Raw genomic sequence first — 25,382 nt, forward strand, 5'->3', positions numbered from 1 at the left:
GTTAAACAGTGTTCAAAGGAGAAGCGCTGTGCTGTATTATGGCCATATCTTTATTACCCTTGAAAGAACAAACCTCTCCCTTCAATCTGTCGACTGCTTGAGGCAAGTCAGAAAGAAGGGGACAAGAAATATTACCTAGAGTTGCCAGTCTGACTGTCTAATTCCAACATGACACAAACCCTATGGAAAGCTCTACATTTCCGTTGGGATGGGAAAAGGCAGATGTGTTCAGTCAAAATAATGATACTCTCCATACTTAAGTGTTTGAGTTGAAAATATTTAATCAATTTAAATAAAACCTTAACAGCTGTAAACAAATAGGAACCTGCCACTACTATCTTTACCTGCCTCAGGCCTACAACCAGTTTCCCTCCTAGTTATGTTGCTGAAGGCTTGTCTCACCTTCACAGAGCTCAGATATTGAACAGCAAACAACTACAGGGGGGGCAGGAAGCAGAGATTCACAAACTCCTTGGTATGGAAAAGCAGGAACTTGTGTTGCTTCAGGTGTTCTTCAGAGGCGTAGCTCACAGAGTTGACCTACAGCCTGTTCTCTGGTCCTCGTCACAAAGCATCCAACTTCCCTCGATGGAACTAGGAACACACAAAACCAGTTTGCTCCTGGCCTTACTCTAAAGTGAAGGTTTGAGAAAAGTACAGATGGGTACAGTGGGAAACAGTTTTGGTAGAAGTATCTAAGATACAAGTTCTGACCTTTCTTATCTCTGCAAACGCTGATCCAAAGGCAGGTTTCACCTGGGTTCTCTCCCTGATCCACTGTGGCAGTTTGTTAAAGGTGGCAGGGCGTGTGTACCTGTGGTCCAGGAGCAGGATGCTGGCAAAGTCCTTCTGATGGCGAATGGCTCTGCCTGTACAGTGTACAACCACATTAAAATGGCCCAGTCAAAAGTTTGTTCTCAGACAAAGAAACTCATGTTCCTGTCATCTGTACTTAGATAGATTTGTAACATGTCCCTTTTCCCACCCTCCTACTCCAGTGCAGTCACATTTTGTATCCCCCAACCTGTCCAAGGAAGGATGAATTACCTATCGACTGGTTTACTGCCTTCATGCACAGGTTTTCAATCAGCACTCTGCTAGGTGCCTGGCCGGCAGCTCTGGGCTGGAAAGGAGAAATAGGTAAGACTAAACATGAGCCAGGTGTAAAGCAAAATAGAGTCTTAATGACAAAGTGAGGCACATGCTTTTACCCCTGCAGAGCGAGCAGGCAGCCAAGCAATCCCCAAGCTGAGAGTGAGCAGCAACAGAAGAAAGGCTGCAGTCAGAAAACTATGTTGAGCATTCACAAAAAGCCAGCCCAAGGCCCCCTTAAAGGCAGAAAACTTGTCCCCAGCTGCCCAGGAACAGCATCTCCAGTGGGCAGGGAGAAAGAACAAGTGAGTCAAGAGGACTTCTGCTACCTCCTGGGGTGAAGGGACCTTGCTCCCTTTGGAACTCAAGGAGTTCCCAGCGAGCCCCACTGGTGTTTCCCTCCACTGAGCTTCTTCCCCGTGTTTAGAGCCCCCTGCACATGACAGTGTGGAGAAGGCTGCGCTGTCAGTACCACACAGACTGGGAAATGAGGGCAAGCTCAAAGGAAAAAAAAAGGAAAAAAATCTTCGAAGGCAGCCCTGGGACTTGTGTGCTGGGAGGGAAGTTAATACTGAAAAGCAGAAGTGAAACAGGCAGAGGTGTACGTGTCTCTGTTACCATTGTTCTGTCAAGCCAAGTCATTTTTTCCTGGAGCTCTGGAGATTTAATGTTGGGGTAAGGCATTCCCACCATAATCACACACCTGCAAGGGGCAAGGGAGGACTGCGTTATTCTTAATGTCTCATCCTAGAGCACCCTGCCAATAGGCTGATGAATTAGAGGTCACTGCATCCCTGAAAGACAGCCAGCCCTGGAAACCAAAGGCGGCAATTAAAGCACAGCAGTCTGACAAGCATATTCTGAATGGAAAGCTGCAGAGGGATTCAGGTTGCCAGAACAAGGGATTATCTAGCACAGCAAGCCTGACTGCATCACTCACATGACAAGTAGTCTGGTCAAGCTCGGTTTTACACCCCCCAGCAGACTCGGTCCCATTGGTTTATGCATCAGCCGAGGCCACGTCCTCCCTAGGATTTTCTATCTATGCAAGTACTGATGCATCCATCCTGCTTGGAGTCACCACATCGCAGGCCCGGTGCTCACCTTCCAAGGAACAGCCACCTTACCTTCCCAGGTCATCGGAGAAGTTGATCCCTTCGCTCATTTTGCCTCCAACTACAGAAAGCAGCAGGGCCCCCGTCATCTGTCCTCCTGCCTGGCTGCAGCGCTGCAGGAGGGGGACCAGCAACTTAAACCAGAGTAGGGAAGATTTCTGTGCTTCAGGAACACTCCCACACCTGGGCTGGAGTCCTCTTCCCTTGCTAAAAGCTGCAGTGCCCTCTTTAGCAGCACTCTGTGTGCAGCTGGGACGCCACGCTCCCACCAGCCTGCCAGCTCAGCTTACCTTTATGCACTTGGCATACTCCACCAGCACCTGCTCCACCTGGCTGGCTTTCTTCGGCTCCTGAAAGATCTGTCACAGGCACAGCATGTCAGTTGCAGCAACAGGGAAGCAGTTTAAGGAAAGCAAATCATTTTACTCCCATGCCATTAAATGGCACATGGAACTAAGATCAGAGAAGGACTAATTGCCTGAAAAAACAACTTAACCAGCACCTTTCCCCTGCACCCTGGAAACACACTGCATGCTCACTACAGCACTTTTCAACCAGGCTCTGAACGGACCAGCAGCTGCTCTGCCCCTCCAGCATTCCCTTTCAGCTTTGCCAGGCTTGCCTTAACTATGCAAGAAGTTACAAGTCATCTGAGAGCTGAAAGGCAGGAAGGCAATGTGTACCTCTTCCACTCACGAATAAAGATCCAGTGGGATGAGGAGACCCTGCAGCTGCAAGATCCTGGAGGACAGTGACAAGACCAATCAGTTCAAATCACCAGTTCACTCCATGTCATAGCTCCCCTTGCCCACTGAATAAACTAGCTTTCTATGGAAAGCATACATAAAGTAGTATTTCTTTATGTTATTCTAGCATGCCTAATTAGTTACTGAAAGCCCCTGCAGTTAATTAAGCAGCATTTTGATAGATGCTGCACTTTGGCCTAAATCACAAGTTGTTTTCCTTGTAAACAAGAGGTGCAACATCTGTCTTTTCTGTGACGGTGAAGAACCAAAAGGACGTGTTTTGTCTTGGTTAACAAGAAGTACTATTAAATTTTACCAGCCAGAATCAGTCTTTCATTAGAAAAATAATTGGCAATTACAAATATAAGCCAGAATTATTTAACTTATTGTAACAGTAGCTAGTTAATCCTCTTAGTTAAATTAATTTTCCCTGCATAATTTATATATAATCTCAGTGTGATCTCACCCGTCACCTCAGGAAAGACTTTAACCTTCCTCTGCTATGATATGATCTTGTGTGTGGGCAGCTGAAAGTCACACTTGCGGCACTTCGACCAAATTGCCTTGCTAATGCATATCCAATTTGCTGCAGACTGCAAAGGCTGAACAAGAACAAACCAGAGTTGGAAGGCAGAGCAAGCTGTGTGGCATGAAGCCTTGGAGGCACCAGGCAGGCTGTTGGGACCCTGACAGAACACACCTGAAAGGCGCTATGAGTGTTAGCTGTACAAACACATGGAGAAGCTGAAGCATGATACTTCTACCTCAAAAACCTACAGGCATACCCAGGTGCCAGAATGCCTGCACCGAGGCTGTAAAATACCTGGGACTGTGCTCTCCTAAGCCACATGGGAAGCTTTTTAGCTTTTGGTAAACAGAATTCACAACCAGGGTGTAGGTAATTCTTTTTTCTTCCCCTGGCACGTGATCCAAGATCCCTGCCCCACACCCTGAGACAGACTGCCTGACCTTCAATACCCAACTTTCAAATACTTGTGTGAGAGTCATTGCAAAGATTTTATATTTGCAGTGATCTCCCGATTTAATGTTTCTTATCGCTTCTTCAATGGGAGTCACCGCTGCTACTCTTTCAGTTCTTATCTCTGTACTTCTACCAGAAAAAACCCACCATTTGTCCTATGAACTGCACTCTAGTCCCACTCTGCCCAGCCCTCTGTTGTGCTGGTCTGTGTTCAAGGCACACAAGCTGAGCCTGGGAAAAACAAATTCCCTGTAAGAGCTCAACCTGAACAGCCTCTCAGCCACACGGGAAAAAGCTCGCTGGTTATGGAAAGCGAGAATTGTCTCCCACCATGGCCACTACACAAGACTGCACGCTTAAAAGAATCTATAGCTGCATTTAATCTAATTTAGATCCCAGCTCAGTGATCAGCCGCCCGGGAAGTATCATTTATTCATTACTGGAGGGATTGGCTAGATAAACATCCGCTCTGCTCTGCTGTGCAGAGTATGAGAACAACTCGGCAAGAGAGGTCTGTAACGCATAGATAATTGTTTGATTTTTGAAGCCTCCATTTAAAGTACCAACTGCCCCTGGCTGCACAATTACCTTCTTCTTAGCTGCCAGGCGGGTGAGCAGCCCCATCTTCTCCCAGTGTGCATACACCTGCTTCTCATATTCATAGGAGGGGAAGAAGCACACCACACCTCCTGGGACCACGTTGCACAGGTTGCAAAGGATACGACCTGTCTCATCCATCTGTAAGAGAGACAAGAGCATGTTGCAGCTGACAGGAGCTCCCACTAATGCCGCTCCAATTCTGCGCTCAATCTCAGGATCACATCTCCCCTGTGACATACCTTAGGGGAGGGAAAATGTGGGAAATATGCCAGGTCTAAGAGAGCTCTCTAGGGGAGCTGGGCATCATGAAATAGCTCTTCACAGCTTGGCCTCTCTGCCTAATCCAGGATTTCTGTTCCTGCTGTGGAACAGTGGTCATTCAGGAAAGGAGGGTTTGTGTCTGCTGTCCCAGTGGATGGGACCTGTCACACTAGAACAGATGTGGAGAGCTAGCTAGCACATCTGGTGGAGATTCAGCAGGGGCAGAGCAGATCTAGTGTCTGACCTTGGGTGCTTACTGACCCACCAAAGGAAGAGGGAGAAAGTGTAGAAACATCTGCTGCTGCCCCTGTGGTCTGGGCTGCACTCTGCAAGGCTGCCACACTCCGCTGTCACTGAGCCCTTCAGACTGCAAAGCACAGTCACAAATCTCCTTCTGATACCCAGCACACAAATGCAGGACCTCAGTACAGCCAAACAGGAGTTGCTAGCATTCCTCATCTCCAACAGCTATCTCTGAGCAGGCAGCTCAAAACCCCTTTTACTGCTACTCTTTCCCAGTTACTTGGCAACACACCTGCCCCAAATCCTATGGATTTCCCTTGCCATGGCTTTTGATCCGCTCACCTTTCAAACAGAGAGCACACTATCCTACAAAACATAAGCACGTGAAGCAAAAAAAGAGATACCAAGGAAGGGAACAAAGGAAAGACTGACCATCTGGGGCAGGTCTCTCGTCTGGTAGGTGAACTCCAGCTGCTGGTTGGAAGGACCATTGCAGAGGATTATGGGTAAAATGTTTTCTGGAGGAATCACATGTCCTGGAGACAAGAACAAGTAGTAAGAGTCAACATTGCTGCTGTTAGCACAAACCCCGCTAGCTAAAAAGCTTTATCTGCATGCAGTGACAGAGGCGCCTGTTTCCCTGCCTAAGCCAAAGTGCCTAAGTCACTCTGCTGCGCTGGCTTCCATTCCCTGCGCCCCTGGGAGGAAGTCACGGCACACTGCCTGCTGATACTGGCCAAGACCACTGAGGAAGCTGAGAGTGGAAGGGAACTAGCACCCCTTTGTTGCCCCGATTTCTAGGAAAGATGCCATGTTGCTTATGGAGTGCTGACAAAACAGCACCAAAGAAACTGCTGCTCTCGGGTCTTGCAGAGACAGATGATCTCTCCCTGCCACCCCCACACACTCACCACAAGAGAACTCCACGACACGTGCAGGGTCCATACCAGCACAGGATAGCAACTGCTCTCGGAAATCAGCCACCTATGAACCACAAGCCAAAGAGGCGTAAAGTACCAGTGTCCCAAAAGATGCTACATCAGCAACACTGGTACTGCTTCTCGAGCACCGATGTCGGGGGAGAGCTAATCAGCTCCATAAGGTGGGTTGCTGGCCGCAGCATGATGAGATGGCACACAACCATCCCACAGGAGGGATGACTTTCGCATCATGGAGGGAACCCAAGAGCATGGGAATGCCGAGCACACAAGCCAGGGCTGAAAGGCGTGCTGGAGACCACGGCAGGCAGGAGAAAGGGCCTGCCTGATCCCGCGGTCGGGGAGCGCGTCTGCCTCGGCGGCCCCGAGCAGGGCAGCCCCCCGCAGCGCCCCGGCCGGGCGAGGGGCGGCAGCGCCCCCTGCTGGCGGCCCGGCCCCGCGCGCTGCCCAGCCTGCGGCCGCGCTCTGCCCCGGGGCCCCCCCGGCCGAGGACAACAGGCTGCGTGGGGGTGGGGGCGGGGGCGGCCTCCCCTGTCCGTGCCCGCGGTCCTGAGCCTCGCCGAGGCCCTGCTGCACCGGGCAGGTGCCCTGCCTGGAACCACCCCGCCTCTCCGGGCCCACACGCTCCAGTTGCAGAGTTACCCGGGCCCAGGACCCCCGAGCACCGCACGGAGCACGGCTGGGGCTGCAACCCATCGGCTCTCCCAGCTGCAGCCTGAAGGGCTCAAAGTTGGAACGGTGGCCTTGCTAAAAGGAGGTTCGGCGCTTTGCAACCCCCTTCCCTCATCACCACAAGGGCAAAGAGGAAATCCCAGGACACTCATGTCCAGAACGGGATAAAAGTCACTAACGGGGGTATCTGACACCCCACGGCACCTGTACCACGCAGACACACTGCCCCTTAGACACTAAAGCAGTGGGGAAAGGGTGATCAGCTCCCTGCCACCGTACCAGTACTGAAGTCTTGATTTTTTTCTGAAAGATCCTCTGTGGGATGGTCCCTGTGGGATCCCTGTCCCTTTAGAAGGTCATATGGTTTTACAAGGTCCTCTGACTGCTGCCCATGCTAGTCCCAACCTACCATGAGCTCAGCCTCAGCCTGTATCGTCCCGAGGACAAGGCTGACAAGGTTAATCCTGCCCTTGCACCTACAACTTTTTGCACCAACAGGCAGTGTGCCCATGTCACGCAGGGAAAACATACCAGGGAGATAAAAGGGGAGGTAGGAGAGAGGTTTTTTTCCACACACACACCACTGGAAGTGAGAAGAGCACATTCCAGAGGGCCAAGCTGCTATCCTTCCACATCTGCTTGCAGATAGCACCACAGACCTCCTGAGGCCTCAGCATAGCATCTTTTTTCCCTTACCGGCTGCATGGTGCCCCCAGCGATGATTACAGCACGGCATTCTTCCACCACCTTGGCAAAGTGGACAGCTGGATTCAGCAAGAGGAATTTGAGGCTGCTCTGACCAACTGTGCCTGGGAAACGAAGAGAAACAGCATCAGGAGCTAGCTGTGACACACACTCGGAGACGAGAGATTCTCCCCCTGCCCTGGGCACTGCGGCAGGTCACCACCTCTCAAAGCAAGGACTTGTTATTCAGCACTGCCAGAGACAGAAGCAGGTAACACAAACCTGGAAGTTACGTTCTGCTTCCTAATCTTCCTGGTGCTGTAGAAGAGGTGCAGTAATTTGCAGGACAAAAATTGACATCCAAAGTGGGAGCAGAGCTCTGCAAACCCTGGCCCCACCATCCTTGGTTAAGAATTTGTTTAGGTTCATGAGCGTCCTCAGACAGACCAAGCCTGCCAGCCTGCATCACGGATGGCAGATACGTTGCTGCAGGCTCCCCCCAAGCTCAGGATCTCCTCCCTCCCTGCCAGTGAAGCATCCTGCTTGCAACTCATGCAACCTCTCCCCAGCTCGCCCTTTCCAGTACCTTGCCTGTTGAGAATGACTCTACCATCTTGGTTTGCATTCGTAAGGGCTGACAGAAATCCTTCAATCTGCATCAGCGGAGAGGCAGTTCGGAGCTGGTCACTCTCAGCCTCCATGGGAGGGCTCTGGGGAGTACCTGCTGGCCCGAAGAGAAAAAGGACAGGCAGGCAACTTAGGCCACACTTCTAAACAGAGGGACTAAGCACGAAATACAGATGAGTCCTTTCCACAGGAACGTGCTTGGTCTACGTAGGCAGGCAGAGAACAAAGACCAAATAAAGGTGAGAAATCAAATTCTGTCTCATTGCTGGGGGCGGGCAGGGTGGAATCTGTTTTTGTAGCTGTTCAGCATCACTGAACAGAGCTACCCATGGTAGCTCAGGTCACAGAGCCAGCAGGTCACAGCAGTGCAAAGCTCGAGTGCATGCAGTGTAGACACGGAATGGCATCATCATTTTGCCTGGAAGGGACCTCAGGAGATCTTCTAATCACATGTATCTTTGCCTGGGTCCTCCAGTTAGATATGTTAAAAAACACCTGTGCAGGACAGCTTCTGCAGTCTCTCATTCTTCAGATCTGCCTCCCCCCTTTCTCCATGCAGATAGATGCAGATTGTACCTCCTCACTTTGTCTGCAGATGCACAAGTAGAGGATGTCTGAACTCACCCTCTTTATTAGGTCCCTGCTGGAGGGTTAGAAGAAAGTTCTGCAAACCAGCCAACTTCTGGTTCTCCTTGTTGGTCTTCACAGCTGTGGCAGTGCCTCCATAGCGCTCCACGAACCCAAAAAGCTGCCAAGCAAAAGCCAGAAAGACTAATATTACCAACAGCAGGAACCAGACAAGAACGGGTTTGCTGGCCTGCCAGAGATAAAGTTCCCTGGTAGGTGTTCACAAACCAGCCCAATCACAATCTATCAGCACAGCCCCAAGCTCCTGTTACTTTCCTCTACCCACTGAACCAAAACCAAAACAAGTGTCTGATGCTTGTTCCTCCAGTGTGGTGCAGCCTACCGGGCTGGCAGTTTCGAGGCCAAGCTGCACAGTGTTAGCACCCACTGGAAAACCGTGGTACACCATGTTGTATATTTCTTTACTGTATAAGCAAAAGGTAATCTGCCCACATAGTGCTTTTTGCAGGAACCATTTTGTTTGCGGAGCAGGGTGGAGAAGACCCAGCTGCTGCATCTTCCACTTCAAACTCAATGTGTGATACTGCACTTGAAAACTGTTGACCATTAAGCCTCAGGGGCAGTACCTTCCTACTGATGAGGCTCTTCTCACAGTAACGCTGAACCTGTTGGGAGAAAGACAGAAAAACGAACTGGCATTCAGCACCCCTTCTCCCATCCTGCCGTCCTTGATCCCTGTCCAGCAGGGGTGTGCTCTTGGGGAGGGGTGCACCATTCCTTGTTGAGTGTTGCCTCCCAGACAACAGTTTATGACAAAGGCATTGCTTCCAGAGTGGAAACACATGGTGTTAAGATGCTGTGTTTGGAGGTTCAAGGGATGGGTTGAGGTTATTGGAGTAGTAGTTTCCTCATCCTCAACCCTTACAGTTTAGCTTTGCCCACAAACACCTTATGCGCTCGTACATGTTTAGTTGCTTGCTTCCCTCTACCCCAAAACCACCTATCCAGCTCTAATGCACTGTTATCCAGACAGCAGCAGAAGAGATCGACCTACTGGGGAGGTGGGGAGAATCTGCTAGAAAGCAGATTCGACCATGTGGGCCTTGGCTCTACTTCCACCTCTCACACACGCTTCCTGATAACCTTGAACAAGTCAGCACCACCTAGGAGTGCCCTAGAAGACTACAACACTTGCATTACCTTGAAGAGGTTGATATTGTCAATCTGGCTCTGAAATAGAAAGTCATTGATAGATTTTAGCACCGTCCCTGAAAGAAAGGGGGGGAAATGAGAAAAAAAATTACTAGCTGCTGGGCCTGCAGCCCCTTACTGCCCACAACCATGTCCCTGACTGATGGCTGCATACCCCAGGTGTTCACTCCAGTCTTACCTGTTTGTGAAACTGCCTGACAGCTAGGATTTTGGTTCACATTACCTGTAAAACATGAAACCGATTCAAAGAAACTTACGAGTCCATCTTAAAACAAAGCAAGAAACTAACAACTGAGCTGAAACAGACACCCACACCAGGACAAAACCCAAGAAATAACTGTACATCTGCAAAATGCAGCTATTACAGACAAAACATCAGTTCCTGCTCAGTTTTCATTTCCTCTGTATGACAGTCCTGCACTGTAGGACAACTGTGCTGCTGCATCCTAAGAAACACCACCTACATTCCTTCTGAAGCAGGAGGCAGGAGGTAGGGTGGGTGCATACAAATGCTCACACACTACGTAGTCATCATGCTGCAAAGATAGAAGGGACAGCGACTGCAATGCATCCCTCACCCCTCCTCAATGCAGCAGCGGGGAGCTGGGAGGCGCATAGGCTGACAGGAGACTGGGAACTGGGGAAAGCCTCCAGCCAGCTCCATGCCCAGACCCCAACAGCCAGAACAGGATTAATTGCTGTCACTCCCCGCATTTTAAGCCCTAGCATTTAACACCCACCTCACACCTCATTTTGCAGCCTCAATCAAGAAGCTGCACACAAGCTGCATTTTCTAAGGAAAGCACTTAACTGAGTGTGGAGAAGAGAACAGGGGCAGGAACAGAGCAGGAAGAAAAGTATATGTTTCCGAGAAAGGCAGAGAGTACCACCAGGCCCTTGCCCCAAATTACTGCATTTTCCCTAAGCAAGGAGGAAGTTCTTTATGAACATACAACAGGCTCTCCTCAAGACACACTGAGGTCTAGCAAACAGGTCATTAGAGGAAAGGAGCCCTGCAAATCCCACCGGATTTAAAAATCACAGCAAAGTAGTATTTTCTCACAAAGGAAAAGCACCACTTAAGAAAGACTCATTCTGCAGAGGCATGCCTGATGGATAGAGGCCTTGCTACCAGATGACCCAGGAGATTTATTCTGTGCAGCTCTTATGCCATCTGATCACTGTAATACATCTGCTGTATTCCTCACTTACCATCCTACCTCATCCCCACTGAGATCAAATCTGAAAACCACACAGAAGAAGGAAACTGTCTCTATCAATTTATGATGTCATCTGCTGCTCCTCAGCTAATCAAAGAGAGGGGTTCAGGCATACACCAGTCAACGTCCCCATGTTACAAAACAGCCTGAGAAATAAAATTGATGGCATCTGAACATATACATGAGCAACACTTCCCCACAGTCTCTGCAGAGGGGGAATGGGGACAGAGCCTGAGGAAGCACCAATAGCTCAGAGACTAACAGCACCCCTAGAGATAGGTTTGCTTACCTCCCAGCACAGCCACAAACCGCTCCAGCAGATACAGGATCTGCTTAATGTACATCAAGTTCTTTGCCTTCAAACGTTTCCTGTGAAAAACAAGACAGGTATTAGGCCCCAAAATGCCTTTAGGGACTAACTCAAGCAGCTGAGCTGCAGAAGCAAGCATCTGAACTCCCTTTAATTTTGGGGAGACAGGAAGCGAGAATGATTTCCCCTAGGCTCACTCTCCCTATTTGTGACAAGGCATAGACCTCTGGATACCCTGCCTAAGGTCACCCCAGATAACTCACTCATGCACCTCATACTGTTCCTACCATTGCTGTTCTCCTCACACATTAATTACAGTTTGTTTATTACAATGGCAGTGACGTCTCAAGTCCCTGTTGCAATAATGCTCCACAAATTCAGATTTATTAGCACCGAGCACAATAATCAACCACTGCAGGGATGACGATGCAGAGCCAAAACCCACGATGCAGAGCCAAAACCCACGTATAGCTTCCTCCTCCTCAGAGCTTATTGCCTCAGCCATAAAGCACATGAAGGACTAAGGTCCGGGAGAGACATGAAAGGCTGAATCTTTTGAAACTCTGCATCACAAAGCAGGAGCGATTAGAGGGAGATAGATACTGGGAAAGGAACTGACAGTATAAGGGAAAGCCAGAATCCTCAGGGTATCCCCCCTTCTCACTGCTTAATACCAGCCCCAGGAGTCTGGCTTAGATGGATTCTAGACAGAGATAATGAAGCAAGTGGCTTTTCAACTGCAGAAGTATTAATGCAAATAACTTTCCACTGGGGAAAAGCAAGAAAGACCCTGCAGACATGAGACAAGCCATGGCATCCACACTGCCTGCCGCTGTTGTGCCATTTGCCTCTGAGATCCTCACCTGTATCGCTCCATGTACTGCAACAGCTGGGAATGGGCACAGCACAGCTACATGAACAAAAAAAAAAGGAGCCGTTATGATGCAGGAGTCAAGAAGGGTGTTCTGCTGGATGCAGAGCTCACTTAGGATTAACAGGCCAGGCTATGACTCACCTGAGAGCCACTGACCTCCGCACTATGGATACAGGTGATGGTGTCTATGAGGTTGTGGGCCTCATCAATGATTACAACCTGGTCCTTCAGCTTGATCCCAGCAGCGCTCCTGGTAGGCTCATGCAAGAGCATCTGGTAGGGCAGCACCACCAGCTACAGAAAAAGCACACGCCGCCCTGATTCTAGCTTACAAACTAGATCCTTACAAACTTAGGGCACTCCCCAACCACTCACTAAGGGTCCAAATCAGATGGCCTTGCAGAGTTCAGTCAAGTAAGTTACACTTATGGCAAAGGTAGGAAGAGAGACAGCCCATGCTTGAGAGGGGCACTGGCATTTAAACTGAAGGTAAGTTATGCCACAATTGCCTGTTGGCTCAGGTTACCTTCTGACTCTCCTTTGAAGCACTGAAAGCATGTCTTCTGATAAGAGAACCAAGCAAGAAAGAGTGGTGGCAAGAAGTAAGATTACACCCACATGCCAGTATCGCCTCAGTTATTGAGCCTTTCAAGTATTTCAGAACGCTGAGAAATACTCACAGCCTCCCTGTTAACTTCACGTGGGTATTCTCATTTTCCTTTGCTTTCTCAGTAAAACTACAGCTGACAGAAATACAGCCCGTTTACAAATTCTGGCAACATTGATTAACAGTACTGGAGGGAGCAGGCAACTGGTTTATTCTTAGAGCCTCTGGCATTAATTCTGCTAAAACTGTGTACACCTTACCTGAGCAGCAGGAATGGCGTATCGACTCCCAAAATAGGGGCAGGCTTTGGTCTCCCTTCCCAAAGCCACCAACTGCTCAATATCCTTTACTTCCACTAGAATTTCATCACGGAGAAACTGCATTTGCTCGTAGGAATAAAATGGGCATACAGTGCGACTCACACGTCTCTTCTTCCCTTCATTCTCTTCATGACTCTTCTTTTCTAACAGCAGAAATCAAAGCGAGCTATGAGCAACACACACCCTAGCCTGAAACAACCACTTTGCAGAAACGCCTGGATTTCAAAGCAGGCTTTGTCACATGTATTTTTGACCTATCATCTATTTCAAAATTATTCAGCGGTAACATCTGCATCTCCACAGTGGCGCTGCTCTTACCAGTTAGATTTAGCCACGTGACATTTTCCAACGTTTCTAGTGGTGAGTTACAAAGACAAGTATCCTTCCGTTGCAGAAGGCCTGACCAACTTAAGACACTCAGAAAATACATACAGGTACCAGCATCCTAGACTGGACGTCAAGAAAAGTGCTGAGGACCTCCAGCTCTGCTCCTCCAACCTGCCATTTTCAGGCTCCTACCACTGTCTTGCTAGAACTGACTGGCAGTGCCCACTGTCTCCAGACTCTCATACCAGCTTTATCAGCGATTGCTTCCCCAGGCCAGAAGTGTTCCTACCATGTTTATTCTTTTGCATCTCCATGCAGCGGTCATTGATGAGCTGGAGAGCCCCCAAGCGTTGCACCTCCTCGTTCACACACAGGTTCTTTAGCAGGCAAAGAGCAAAGCGGTAAGTGGTCAATTAAGAACTGAGTGCCCCTTTGCTGTACAAGAAAGTATTTCTTCAAATCAATCTCAGAAATGGAATAGTCTATCAGTCAGACATTGGGCATACTAACTGCTACAAATATGCCTGAAACCCATAAAAACTTAGCAAGCAGAATAAAAATGGGAAAAGGTGCACTAAGATGGCTCACTGCTACACAATAGCTTCTAAAAAATGCTACCAGAAGTAATACTAAGAGCACCTTCCCAGTAACCCAGATGTCTGTAATATTCCACATCAGAAAAGGTAACAAAAACCCCCAAAGTTTTCTTGCATTTACACCAAAGGTTAAATGGCCAAAACACAGTTCACAGAAAAATGAAAAATGTACATCACAGATCTGTGTCACAACCCGTGACTGCTTTAGTTTTTCAATGGGAGATTCAGTCAGTCCCTGAGATGCCTTCTGTGGTGTCAAACCCACACACCTCGGCTAAGTCTCTCCCATCAACTTTAACATGCAGTCTGGGTCACTTGTGAACAATACCACATACCTGCCTGGAACCCAAGGAGACCAGACGTGTCTCTTTCCCAAAAGGACTTTTTTGCACCTCATGCACAAACTGAGACAGCTGGGAGTGAGTGCGGCTGCAGTAGTAAATCTACAGTAAGGAAGAACAAAAGGAAGACTAGAAGAACGTGGAAATCAATCCCCTACCTACAACCAATCCTGCAGGGAATCAGCCAAGCACTTCAACAAGGTTAATCTTGCTCAAGCCTTCAAAAACACAAGGGAAGGCACATGTTTGAGTGCCATCTTACAACTGCTGAGGCCAACAGCCTTATCTTTGTTTTCTCCTATGCATTTGCCTTTGTTTACATTTAATTTTCCAAGGTGCCTATTAAAAAAACAAAAAGGCACTCACCATTGGAGAGTAATAAAAAACTGTTTCTTGCAGCATGCTTTCACAGCAAACCACAGCAAAAATTCAGCAGTGCTAGCAGAGCAAGCTGTTTAGGCAGCCAGTGCAGTCCAGAAGGAGATGAGCACAGCAGAACTGGTTGCTATTACCAACACATTTGGCAGGTACTGGATGCTAGTCCCTAAATCCTCCTTTACTGCACAACTCTGGGAAGGGTGCAAGGAAGCCATAATTCTGCTCGCTCCTATGCCGTTTTATGAGGTGGCACTACTTACTTTCCTCATCTCACCTTAGTCACATGCTCTTCTTCCAAATCATCGTCGTCAGCTTCCAGCCTAAGAGAAGAGAAAGCTCAGTTTCTCAGTTTCCTTTCAGCAGATCACTGACAGTTAGAATCAAACAATGCTCTACTACAAGAGAAAGGCCTCAAGAGAGATGGTTATGTCATCTCAAGAGCCTCAGATCTTAACTGACAAGGTACAAGAAAAATCGACCTTTTAAGAATAGTGTAAGTGTGCACAATCAAGTCAAGCTTGCTCTTTAAAAGAAAAATATCTGTAGGGCTGTGTCTTTAGCAACTTCAAGATTTTTTTTATTTTTTAAATCTGGGGCTTCTAAGCCCTGGGCATAAGCTAATCAGTGCTATACTATTCTTTGGTGAGCTTATTTATTTATTTTTGTAAAACTTTCCCTTTAGAGACAATTTACCACCCTCAAGCTGTTGCATACAGAAAAGCTTCAGGAAGATATTCAGCTGCCATAGAGTTCCTCAAAGGCAACAGCAGTTTAATGTTTGATAAACTACATGTAAACTAAGTAGTTAAATGTTTTGCAATTTTTAAGGCAGAAGGATCTGTCTAGATACTAATTAGTAAATTTGTATTTTAAATGTATTTGACTTTTCATGCTGAAGTATGGCTTCTGGCTTTCTGCATAAAGCAAATGTATGAAAGAGAGAAGTGTGCATGGGGTTTTCGTGCTGAGACTTGGTCTTTAGAAATATGAACATCTCTCCCTTTAGAGTATCAAAAGATGCCAGTGCCAATCCACAGGACTGACAGCTTTCTATGATGCCCCGAGTTCCCTTTCGCTTTTCTAATGTAAGGAACTTGATCTCAAGTCATTCACTCAGCAACCAGAAGTGTTCTTTGGGAAACTGGACATAGATAAAGGCAGGGCATTGCCACACATTTTAAGAAAGATGCACTTTCTCAGAAAACACTTCAGGACACTCTGCTCAGTCTAACAAAAATTTAGAAAACAAACAAACAAAAATAAAATTGCCCCAAAACACCAAACAGCCAATTAAACAAACAAACCCCCAGAACAACCACTACCTTACACAGCTTGAATGGGGGAGAGACTCCAGATCTGCACAATCACAAGTGAAATCTCTTTAATCAAGGCAAGCCAAGAATGATACAGAAAATGTTCCCTTGGCATGGAACCCTCTCAGTCCCTGACCTTACCTATATACCACTTTCTTTTCTTCGTCACTCTCATATTCAGCAAGAATCAGCTCCTCCTCATTGTGATCCAGCTGCTCTAGAACATCCACTCCATCTCCCTCTGAAAAAACCTCCTTGCTGAGCTGAAGAAGGCGCTTTGTCTCATCCTCCTCAGACCTCTAAAAGGAACATGTGATCACATTATTTCTCACACAGAAAGAGAGGTAGCACGCCCATCACTTTATGCCATCAACACGTCAGAAGACGGCACAGTTCCTCACAGGTAGCCAAGGGAATGGCTTGCTGGGTTAAACCCCCAGCAGGACAAGAAATGCACCCAGGGTGTCTGAAGCTGTTCAGCCCTACAGAATGCAGCTGTTACCAACAACCAAAGACTTGCCCTCGCAGACATATATGAAGGGGAAACTTCTATGCAACTAAGAACTAACAGATCTTGAAATGACAGTATCCATGTAATCCAGTATTATTTGCTTGAAGTGGCCCATAAAAGACATCTGCCTGAGAAAAAAGTGTGTAAACAAACATGTAAGGACATAATCAAACACCATCCACACTTAACCCAAAGCCAAGATAAACTCAGCATCTGTTTTAGAATGCAGAGCACCAAACTTTTGCTGTTTTTTCTCCAGTTATGCAGTTCTTGTTCTAACACAGGTCTACCCCTCTACAAAAACTCCATTAAACTGTTAAGAATAGTTTTCTGATTAACTTTGTGTTCTGATAAAGAAAACTTCATTTTTTAATCTGAAAATAGTATCTTCCAGTCAATGAGCTTTTTTTCACCACGACATTATGAAGAAATGCAGTTAATGAGCAACAGGGGAAAAGAATTAGTTGCTTTTCCAAGTCTTTATAGTATTTCTCACACTTGCTTTCTAGCTTTTTATCATGCTTTCATTTCACATGATCTTCATTCTTCTTTAAGAGACAAAAGTTCTTTGTTCCATTTGTTTTTATATGCCATTCACTGTTGCTACTTCTGCCATATCCTTTTCACAAAAGTTGACCAAAACACAGCACAGCACTTGAGATGGAGCACACTAAAAACTAATAGCCTGGCAGCCTAATAAATCTGCCCGTTTGGGGACCTGAAGTATGTATTTCTGGGAAGTTTGCTTCATACCACCTTAGAGCATTTAGAGGCAAGAGTACTGAGCCCAGCTCACCCACCTAAATATCAGGAAAAGATATCTGTGAAATTTTTATATGTGGAATTTTTATATGTAGAAAAGTGACATTTCTGAATAATACAATCATGTTTGCTATAAGAGTAAACAAAATACACTCGTTCCCTGGTGGTGAGCAAAGCACAACCAAAGCCTGACCTGGCTTTTTTGTGGGGGTCTTCTGTTCTCATGACCTTGAATTTAATCATAGTTCTACAGGTTTTAGTACAGTAGTACAGTGTGTTCACATATGCTCATAAAACGGAGAGCCTTCAAAATAATAACTCCAAGTATTAAAGCTGTTAAAAGCAGAAGGCCAGAAGACCATCAGAACACACCACCTCTCCATCCACACACACACATTGTCACAGAAAATTCTCTATGCACAGATTGTTTTCCATATTTAACCAAAAACTTTGGATGGCCAATTTCAGCAACCTAATACACAGAGCTACCCAAACAGATGGGTTAGAAATTCAGTGTAAAGTTCCCAATAAAATCAAGTGAAAAACACCTGAGGTAACCAAAAGAGAAAGCTCTAATCTCTGCAAGATAACTCACCTTCCTCTTTGCTGCGTATTTTAACTGCACATTATGGCGAATTCTCTCAAGACGTTCTTCTCGCTTTTTCCTCCTGATCTGCTCTTCCTAAAATAAAGGGAGAGTGAAGGAAGGATGAAGCGTATTTAGTCCAAAATCCTGGGTATAATTGCTTTCCTATGCCCTAGGTATAGTAAAAAATTAACTCTGAAACAAAACTGTCAGTACACTGTCCCTTTCTCCTGGGGTGCATGCCTATTACATGTTATTATGTTCAGAGCGATACAGTTTCCTATCTTAGGCAACCTGCAAGGCAATGCCTCGTCCCTCATAACTGAGACAAAGTCCTACGAAAGACAAAGACCACCACCAAAGTTTGCCTTGTGTCCATCCATCGCCACCCAGGACATCAGCCTTTCTGATCCTCACACCTCGCTATTTTACCCATCTCTGCACATGAGCATTTCTCAACCTTTAGCCTGTCCACCAAGTCCTGCTCTTCTTTCTTCTGCACAAACGCTGTGACCCACTCTGGCTCCCCCGCCGCGCCGCTGCTCTCGGGGTGCCCTGACCCGGCTGATGCTGATGCTGGCTGCGTCTTCCCCTCCTGCCCGCTGGCCTCAGGCGCCAGAATTCTCGCCTCCTCCTGCTGCTTCTTCTCCTCAAAGTCTCGGAGCCAGGTCAGAGCCCCGCAGATAAGGCTCAGGGATTTTCCCTGACAGAAAAAAAGAACGAGTGAGGCCCCGCCGGTGGCCGGTGACGACTCCACAGGGACAACCCGCGCAGTGGCAGAGCCCGCTTCTGAGCGGGCCCGGGCCCAGACCTGCCCCTCCCCGGGTACCCCCGGCCCTCCCCACCCCGAGGGGCCTCCTGCCGGCCCCTTCCCGCCGCCCCGGCCTCCCGGGCCCCGGCGGCCGCCGCCCCGCCTCACCGTGCCCGTGGGGCTCTCGAAGATCCCGACCCGGCCGGCCTCCAGCGCGCCGTACAGCGCCTCCATGAACTGCTCCTGGATGCGGTACGGCGTGTAGGGGAACGGGAACCGGCCTCCCCGGGGGCCCGCCGCCCCGCCGCCCGCCGCCTGCGGGAACGCGGGCCCCGCGCCCGCCGCCGCCCAGCTCGCCATCCCGCCCGCCGCCGCCCCGCTTCGAACCGGGCGCCCGGAGCCGGAGCCGCCCCCGCCCTTCCCGTGACGCTGCGGTGACGGGCAGCGCGGGGCGGAAGGGAAGGGGCGGAAGGGAAGGCCCGCAGCGCGGACGGGCGTGCCGTGCCGTGCCGTGCCGTGCCGGTGGGACGAGCGTGGCCCCCGGCCGTTCGCCGGGCCGTGCCTCCCGCTACGCGGCGCCTGGGAAGCCGCGGGCTGCCGCGTCGGTGCGGCCCCAGGCCCCGCTGCCCCGGCCGCCCGCCCGGCATTAGCAGCACCGCCGTGCCGCCTCTGCCGAGCGTTGTCCCGCAGGGGCCGGCGGGGGCTGCTCGCCAGCCCCGGGCTCTGAGGAAGCCCGGCCTTGGCTCCCCGGCTGCGCCCCGGCCGCCCCCCCAGCCCGACGGCCTTAGCGACCTCCTGGCCCCGGCTTCGTGGGGCAGGGCCCCGGCGCAACTCCGCTCCCGTCAGGTCCAAGGACAGAAAGCGGGAAGATGCGGGGGAAAAAAGGTTTTACTCAGGAGGGAAACACATAGCTAGTAATAAAACATAGCAATACAGAGGAGGTTTGTGTAATATACAGTCAGTAGCATAGTAATAAATGCAAATATAGCATTCCTAACTGTTAACGCTGAACTTTGTATGTCAATACTTCACAAACAATAGTGGGCTAAAGAAGAGTACTCCACCATAAAAAGGGCTACAAAATTGCAAACAGTCTCGATTACCAGTAGGAATTCATCATATACCATATTCATCATATTCACGCTACAACTTCAGGGGAGGGGACGTACTTTTTTTTTGGTTAAATAAGGTAAGGCCACATTTTTGCCCATGTTTTGTTGATGTCCCGAGTTGGAAGGTGTTTCAAACCAGCAAGGACAAATCTGGGAGAAGCTGCCACAGACAACGGGCAGCATTCCAACTGGACATGCGCATCCATGTTTTCTGGAAACAGCCACAACAGTTTTGCATTACTCAGCTATCATGTCACTCAGGCTTTGTGTGCTGAGGTAGGAATTCATTGTCCCATGTAACATTTGGAAAAAAGCAAGAAGAGACATGTAGATTGAAGTTCAGCTCCGAAGTCTTAGACTCAAAAGATTTGGAAGCACCTTGTCAAACACTGGGTAAACTTACTACATTCATGAAAAATAAGGGAAGGTAATAAAAAAGAGAGTTCCTAAGACTACTACAGTATCTAACAAGCCAAAGTTTTGAGTCAGAATCAACATGGAACTTTTTATTTTGATCTCCTCTGTAACTGTAAAGTTATTTTACAAACCTGATTCTCCCAATTGTTACTCTACTACAAATTCACAATCCCCAATGCACCCAGAAGCTGGTGCCCGTTCCTCAGGCTCTCAGCACTCTCCCTAAACCACCAGTGCTCGGCTCTTAGGACTAGCTCCCTGCTTCCAGACCTCCCAAGGGGTTTTGTGCCACTGGAGTTAAGCACCCAGCCCTGACACCCAGAGTTACTGTGTCTCCAGTCAGTCTCTTCCCACCGTGGTTCTCATCACCCACCTTTTTCACGTACCTCCAAACACTGCTTTTGCTTCCTGCTCTGAACATCTGCTCTAGCCCTTACGGCAGAAGTGAGCACGACGTGAGCATTCTCCTACCCACTGTACATTTATAAGGTTTCTTGGCTGCATGGATTTTCAAATGCATTTTAAGTGTTGAGCTTTTCCGGAAGCTTTTCCCACACTCGCTGCACTCATAGGGCTTGGCTCCTGCATGGATCCTCAGGTGGGCACCGAGGGCTGAGCTGTGCCTGAACGTTTTTCCGCACTCCTCACACTTGTAGGGTCTCTCCCCACGGTGGATCCTCAGGTGCACGTTGAGAGCCGAGCTCCGCCGGAAGCTGTCCCCGCACTCCACGCAGATGTAGGGCCGTTCCTCGGCATGCGTGGTCTGGTGCTTGGCCAGAGTGGAGCGGTCACTGCACCTCCGGCCACACTCAGTGCACTGGTAGGGGTTGGGCAGGAGGCCACCATGGTACATGGGCAAGACCTTCCCCCCGTGGATCCGGCGATGAGTGGTGAGCGCCGAGCTCTGGCTAAAGCCCTTCCCACACACAGGGCACTTGTAGGGCTTCTCGCCTGTGTGCGTTCGCATGTGGGTCACCAGCGAGGAGCTCTGCCGGAAGGTTTTCCCACACTCAGTACACTCGTATGGTTTCTCTCCTGTGTGGATTCTCTGATGTCGAATGATGGCCGAGCTGTCCCGGAAACGCTTCCCACACTCCTGGCACTTGTGGGGCTTCTCTCCGGTGTGGACTCTCCGGTGTATGATCAGGGAAGAGCGGTCACTGAAGCTTTTCTCACACCGGGGGCAATTAAAGGGTTTCTCACCCTTGTGGCTTCGCTGGTGGACGATGAGATGCGAGTTCTGGCTGAAGCTCTTCCCGCATTCATTGCACTGGTAGTGTCTCTCTCCTGTGTGAGTCCGCTGGTGCCTGATCACATTGGACCTCTGGCTGAAGGTCTTCTCGCATTCATTGCACTGGTAGGGCTTCTCGCCGGTGTGGATCCGCTGGTGTTTGATCAGGTCCGAGTTGCGGGTGAAACTCTTCCCGCATTCGGAGCAGCTGAAGGGTTTCTCTGCCAGGTGGATCCTCTGGTGCTGGCTCAGGTATGAGCTCCGGCTGAAGCTCTTCCCACACTCAGGACACTCGTAGGTTTTCTCTCCCACCTGCTGAGTCCAAATGGCACCATTCCTACACAGGGGTGGTGGCTTGTCCCCAGCAAGGATAACCTTGCTGATGTGGGCTCTGCCACTGTCCTCACACTCCCAAACTTCCATCCCACAGGGAGTTAGCATTCCTTGTCTCTTTCCAAAAGATGTCTCCACCTCACTTTCTGTCTCCAGCTCCTGCTTGTGGTCCTGTCTTTGGTCGGTGTCCTGGAGGTTATCTCCTTTGAGCTTTTTGGAGGAGAACAGATGCAGTTCAGCTCTCACAGGACTTTCCAGAGGAAGCTCGCCCTTCTGTGTGTCACCCATGGTCCTGTCACCTGCTGGAACGAACAGAGGAACTAGCAATGAATAACCTGCTCTTCTCTGAGGGAGAAGTCCAAACAGGGCAACTGCAGAGACCTGCTGCACATCAGCCACCCATTGGCTAACAGCAAAGGAGCCAGCCCCTCAGTATGTTCTCTGGGCAGAGTGAGGGCATGGAGACTGAGGAGTGCGGGAAGGTAGTGTGATCCGAGGATGGGCAGCCACTGTGGCACAGATTGCAAAGAGGGTCCCCTATCATAAAGTTACAGCCCTAAAGGACAAAACTTGTCACTTGCTTGTCCTCAAAGTTCCTACATCTAGCGAGGTTAGAGGAGCACCACCACTGCTCTCCTCAACAACCCCCCTGTAGCTGCTTCTTTTCCTATTGCCTGTGAATTGCCGCTCGTCTTGCAGCGTTCCCATGCTTGATCAAGGAAGGAAGCAGCCAACACCACAGGAACATCCACCCCTGCCCAGTAGACTATTTTCTTTCTTCTTTATAGTCATAGCCCTTTCCCTTAAAAAGAAAGCCCTACATATTCTGCAGCAAATTGTATCTAGGTTTTGTCTACAGAACAGACAGGCGAGTGTAAAGATAAACTATTTTATTAGTCAAGAATGGGAATGAATATTTGGACTGAAACATTTAGAGGATCCTGATTTTTTGTTAGTTATACTCATGGAGAAGACACCTTGGAAATGGCTGCTGGAGTATGAGGTTAGCCAGTTAGCTAGATGGTACCGCTTACAGAGTTAACATCATCCTCTTACGTGTAGGAGGTCAGAATATGAGGTAAATGCAGCAGGATAAATCCTTCAGGTTTTGATTCAGGTGATCTGCAGATTTTGGAAGACACAACTGCACTGTGTTTACAACACTCGGGGCTAAAAAACATTTGTAGTACAAATAAAGGTATAGCACTGGCCCAAGGCATGCACCTCAAGGCAGTGAACTGACCAGTAAAACATTAAAAATGTTGTCAGTGTGAAAAGAAGAAAAAGCCACACTGTGGTTAGTTATGCTGCTAACTTTCTGAGTATAATCTTTGCTGAAAAATACTCAGGATTTAATTTCATTTTGGATAGGGTCTTTTTGAAAGGGTATTAGGTACCCCAGAAGTGTGTTTCATCTTTATCATATCCTATCTATGCATCTTCTCGAAAGCAGAATCTATCTAGTACAGGAGCAGAAGAGGCAGGGTGTGTATGGAGCGTGCAGCACAGTACACACCAAATTTTCAGCATTCAGCTCTTCCCTTCCCTTCCCAGACATGCTCTATTCAATTTCCTACCTTGTGAGCAATCTCTCTACTGTCCTGGTGTTTAGCTGCTTCTGGCCACAAAGCTGTTTCTCTTCACTTCATCCAGGAGCTTAAAGCCAAGTCAGGGACTGCAGATCCTGATCAGAGGAAAGAAAACAGATGTAATAAATACCCGTCATAGTAGTGGTGCTGTAGAGTGAGATTACAGGAGACTAAGTATTTAGGAGACAAAAGCAACCTTGACCAGAGGAAAATCATACCCAGAAAGATGAGTAAGGGTCACTACTGTCTGTTCTGCCACGCACACCGTGACACCACTGTTTGGGTCCCATAACCAGCTCACATAGCAAAGATGGGGTCAACTACACATGCTGTGGAGAGCTGCCTGCCAGTTTGCTGCCTACTCACAAGTGTCTGGATGTTCCTCCTGCTGTGCTTCCAGACCAAAAATGTCTCCTATTAAGTTTTGTATAAGAAATATATTGATTCCTCAAACCATTTTCTCTCCATCGCCTTTCTTCCTAGTGAACTAAATGAGAACATAATGTAGTTAATGCAGTTCTGTTCTGCAGCCGGAGAAAAAATGCCACCTTCACAACTGGACTGTTTTCTGCGTCTGTCTAAAGTCCCATTTATTGCCTTTACTGAAGGCGTATTTTGCTTGGTTGGTCTCAGTGGCTCAGCTAAGCACGCACAGGTCTGGGCAAGAGAAGAGGTTTTGCTCTGCTCACACATTATTGACAGAAGCAGTCCAAAGGCAGAATTTCCAGTCCTGTGCTCCAGAAAACTGGCAATTTGGCTGCCTCATTCCAAATGGAGTTTACAGGGCTGGTAGTGAGCAGAAAAAACCCAGTCACACACAGCTGTTTATGCAGGAACACCAAGATGATTTATTCTGGCCAGTTTTGACCACCAACATGCAACCCCACCTCTCAAGGATCACTTTTTCAAGCAGAAGTACACCGTGCAGGAGGGCAGTTTGAGGGATAGGAAATTAGGTCACCCATTTTTAGCTTTAGCACTACGTTTGTGCAGTGGTGTTTGTACAGAGGCTTTTTAAGATTCTGAGGGCTCAGTGATGTCCTAGAAATGTACAGGTTACACAAAGAAAACGCTTAAAACCTACACATGTGAATGCCAGCTCTGCAATGGCGTTGCACCATTTTGGTCATGTGGATTCCCACCATGCCACTAGGAACGAATGTAAAATTATTCATGACTGGGTGTTCATAAGAAAAAGAAATGTAAACCAGCATCTTTTCCTTTCAAAGTGAGAAACAAACTGAACTGGCTGCTCAGTGGTGTACCAGAGGAGAGTACTGCAATAGACGTCAGTTGCCAGACCCTCCCAAAGACAGAGGGAAGATTTCCCTGGCTGCATAACACCACCATGATAAAAGAAAGCTCCTGATAAAATGGAAAACTGGCGTTCTGTTGGCTCTGCCTCAGCCTGGAGTCCTGTCCTTGCTGCTCCCCACTGCCTCCTCCACAGTGGATTTGGTGGGCATCATCCCTTGGGGAGAGGGTGTTTCCACTCCTCCCAGCAGCAGGCTGCAGCTGCAGGTGCTGATCCCAAGTAAGAGGCAGGGAAGCCTGAGGTCTCTCTCCCCAGACAACACTCATCCACCTACAAGGCAGTACCACTTTGTAGGTGAGCCTGACCCTGCTGAACCATCCTTCTAATTTTAGGGGAAATGTGTCCTTCTGGTTCAGTCCCGTCCTGCTGTTGTTTGAGAGCCACTGTAAGCACGTGGTCAACACGCACCCTAAAATGGTAGGTGAGCACCTACAGAAGGCAGAAGATGGTTGCAGGAGATGACTGATGTTGCATAGAGCCAGGCAAGTTGTGGGATACAACAGAAAAGCGTGTTGTGCAACAGGTAGTAAAGATCTGTCCCTAAACAAGATGTGAAACCTGGACCACCACCGAGCACCAGACAGGGACAAGGTGCCAGCCTGCAGAGCAGCCACGTTTGGACAAAGGCAAGTCCCCAGGCCTGACGAGGTAACCCAGTCCTTGTGAGGCCGACTGAGGAACCAGAGAGGTGACCAGCAGCACAGGGAGGTGACGGGCTGTGCTGAGCTC

At 48.7% G+C, this 25,382-nt stretch overlaps 2 protein-coding genes across 16 annotated transcripts in view; both read right to left on the reverse strand.

The window, feature by feature from the left end:
• Positions 1-256: 256 nt before the first annotated feature.
• Positions 257-19,112, reverse strand: DDX11 (DEAD/H-box helicase 11). 4 transcript variants are annotated; one of them, XM_055712904.1, is made up of 26 exons: positions 18,825-19,108; positions 18,366-18,608; positions 17,915-18,001; positions 16,188-16,345; positions 15,008-15,053; positions 14,350-14,457; positions 13,708-13,795; positions 13,032-13,234; positions 12,306-12,458; positions 12,154-12,200; positions 11,270-11,349; positions 9,939-9,983; positions 9,749-9,816; positions 9,175-9,213; positions 8,585-8,708; positions 7,920-8,057; positions 7,346-7,458; positions 5,951-6,023; positions 5,472-5,575; positions 4,524-4,673; positions 2,498-2,566; positions 2,220-2,320; positions 1,711-1,795; positions 1,048-1,123; positions 715-869; positions 257-594 (listed from the first exon to the last, which is right to left on the reverse strand). In XM_055712904.1, exons 1-26 carry the CDS (start codon positions 19,014-19,016, stop codon positions 565-567), a joined length of 2,775 nt encoding a protein of 924 aa, XP_055568879.1. In that variant the 5' UTR covers positions 19,017-19,108; the 3' UTR covers positions 257-564. The 4 variants fall into 4 exon arrangements, with proteins under 4 accessions (XP_055568879.1, XP_055568880.1, XP_055568877.1 ...); XM_055712905.1 differs by having other exon boundaries at positions 7,920-8,054; positions 18,825-19,104; XM_055712902.1 differs by having other exon boundaries at positions 257-869; positions 18,825-19,112.
• A 75-nt stretch (positions 19,113-19,187) lies between these two features.
• Positions 19,188-25,382, reverse strand: part of LOC102055775 (zinc finger protein 501-like) — a 46,470-nt gene continuing 40,275 nt past the window's right edge. For 7 of the 12 annotated variants that reach the window (XM_055712923.1, XM_055712918.1, XM_055712914.1 and 4 more), the window contains 2 exons: positions 23,327-23,433; positions 19,188-22,871 (listed from right to left, as the gene is read on the reverse strand). In XM_055712923.1, the coding sequence (XP_055568898.1) occupies positions 20,619-22,037 (1,419 nt within the window). In that variant the 5' untranslated portion in view covers positions 22,038-22,871; positions 23,327-23,433 and the 3' untranslated portion in view covers positions 19,188-20,618. The remainder of the gene's footprint in view (positions 22,872-23,326; positions 23,434-25,382) is intronic. The other 5 variants (XM_055712916.1, XM_014281229.3, XM_055712917.1 and 2 more) reach the window with 4 other exon arrangements.

The sequence above is a fragment of the Falco cherrug genome, chromosome 5 (genome assembly GCF_023634085.1).
Source record: "Falco cherrug isolate bFalChe1 chromosome 5, bFalChe1.pri, whole genome shotgun sequence".
Classification (NCBI taxonomy): Eukaryota; Metazoa; Chordata; class Aves; order Falconiformes; family Falconidae; genus Falco; species Falco cherrug.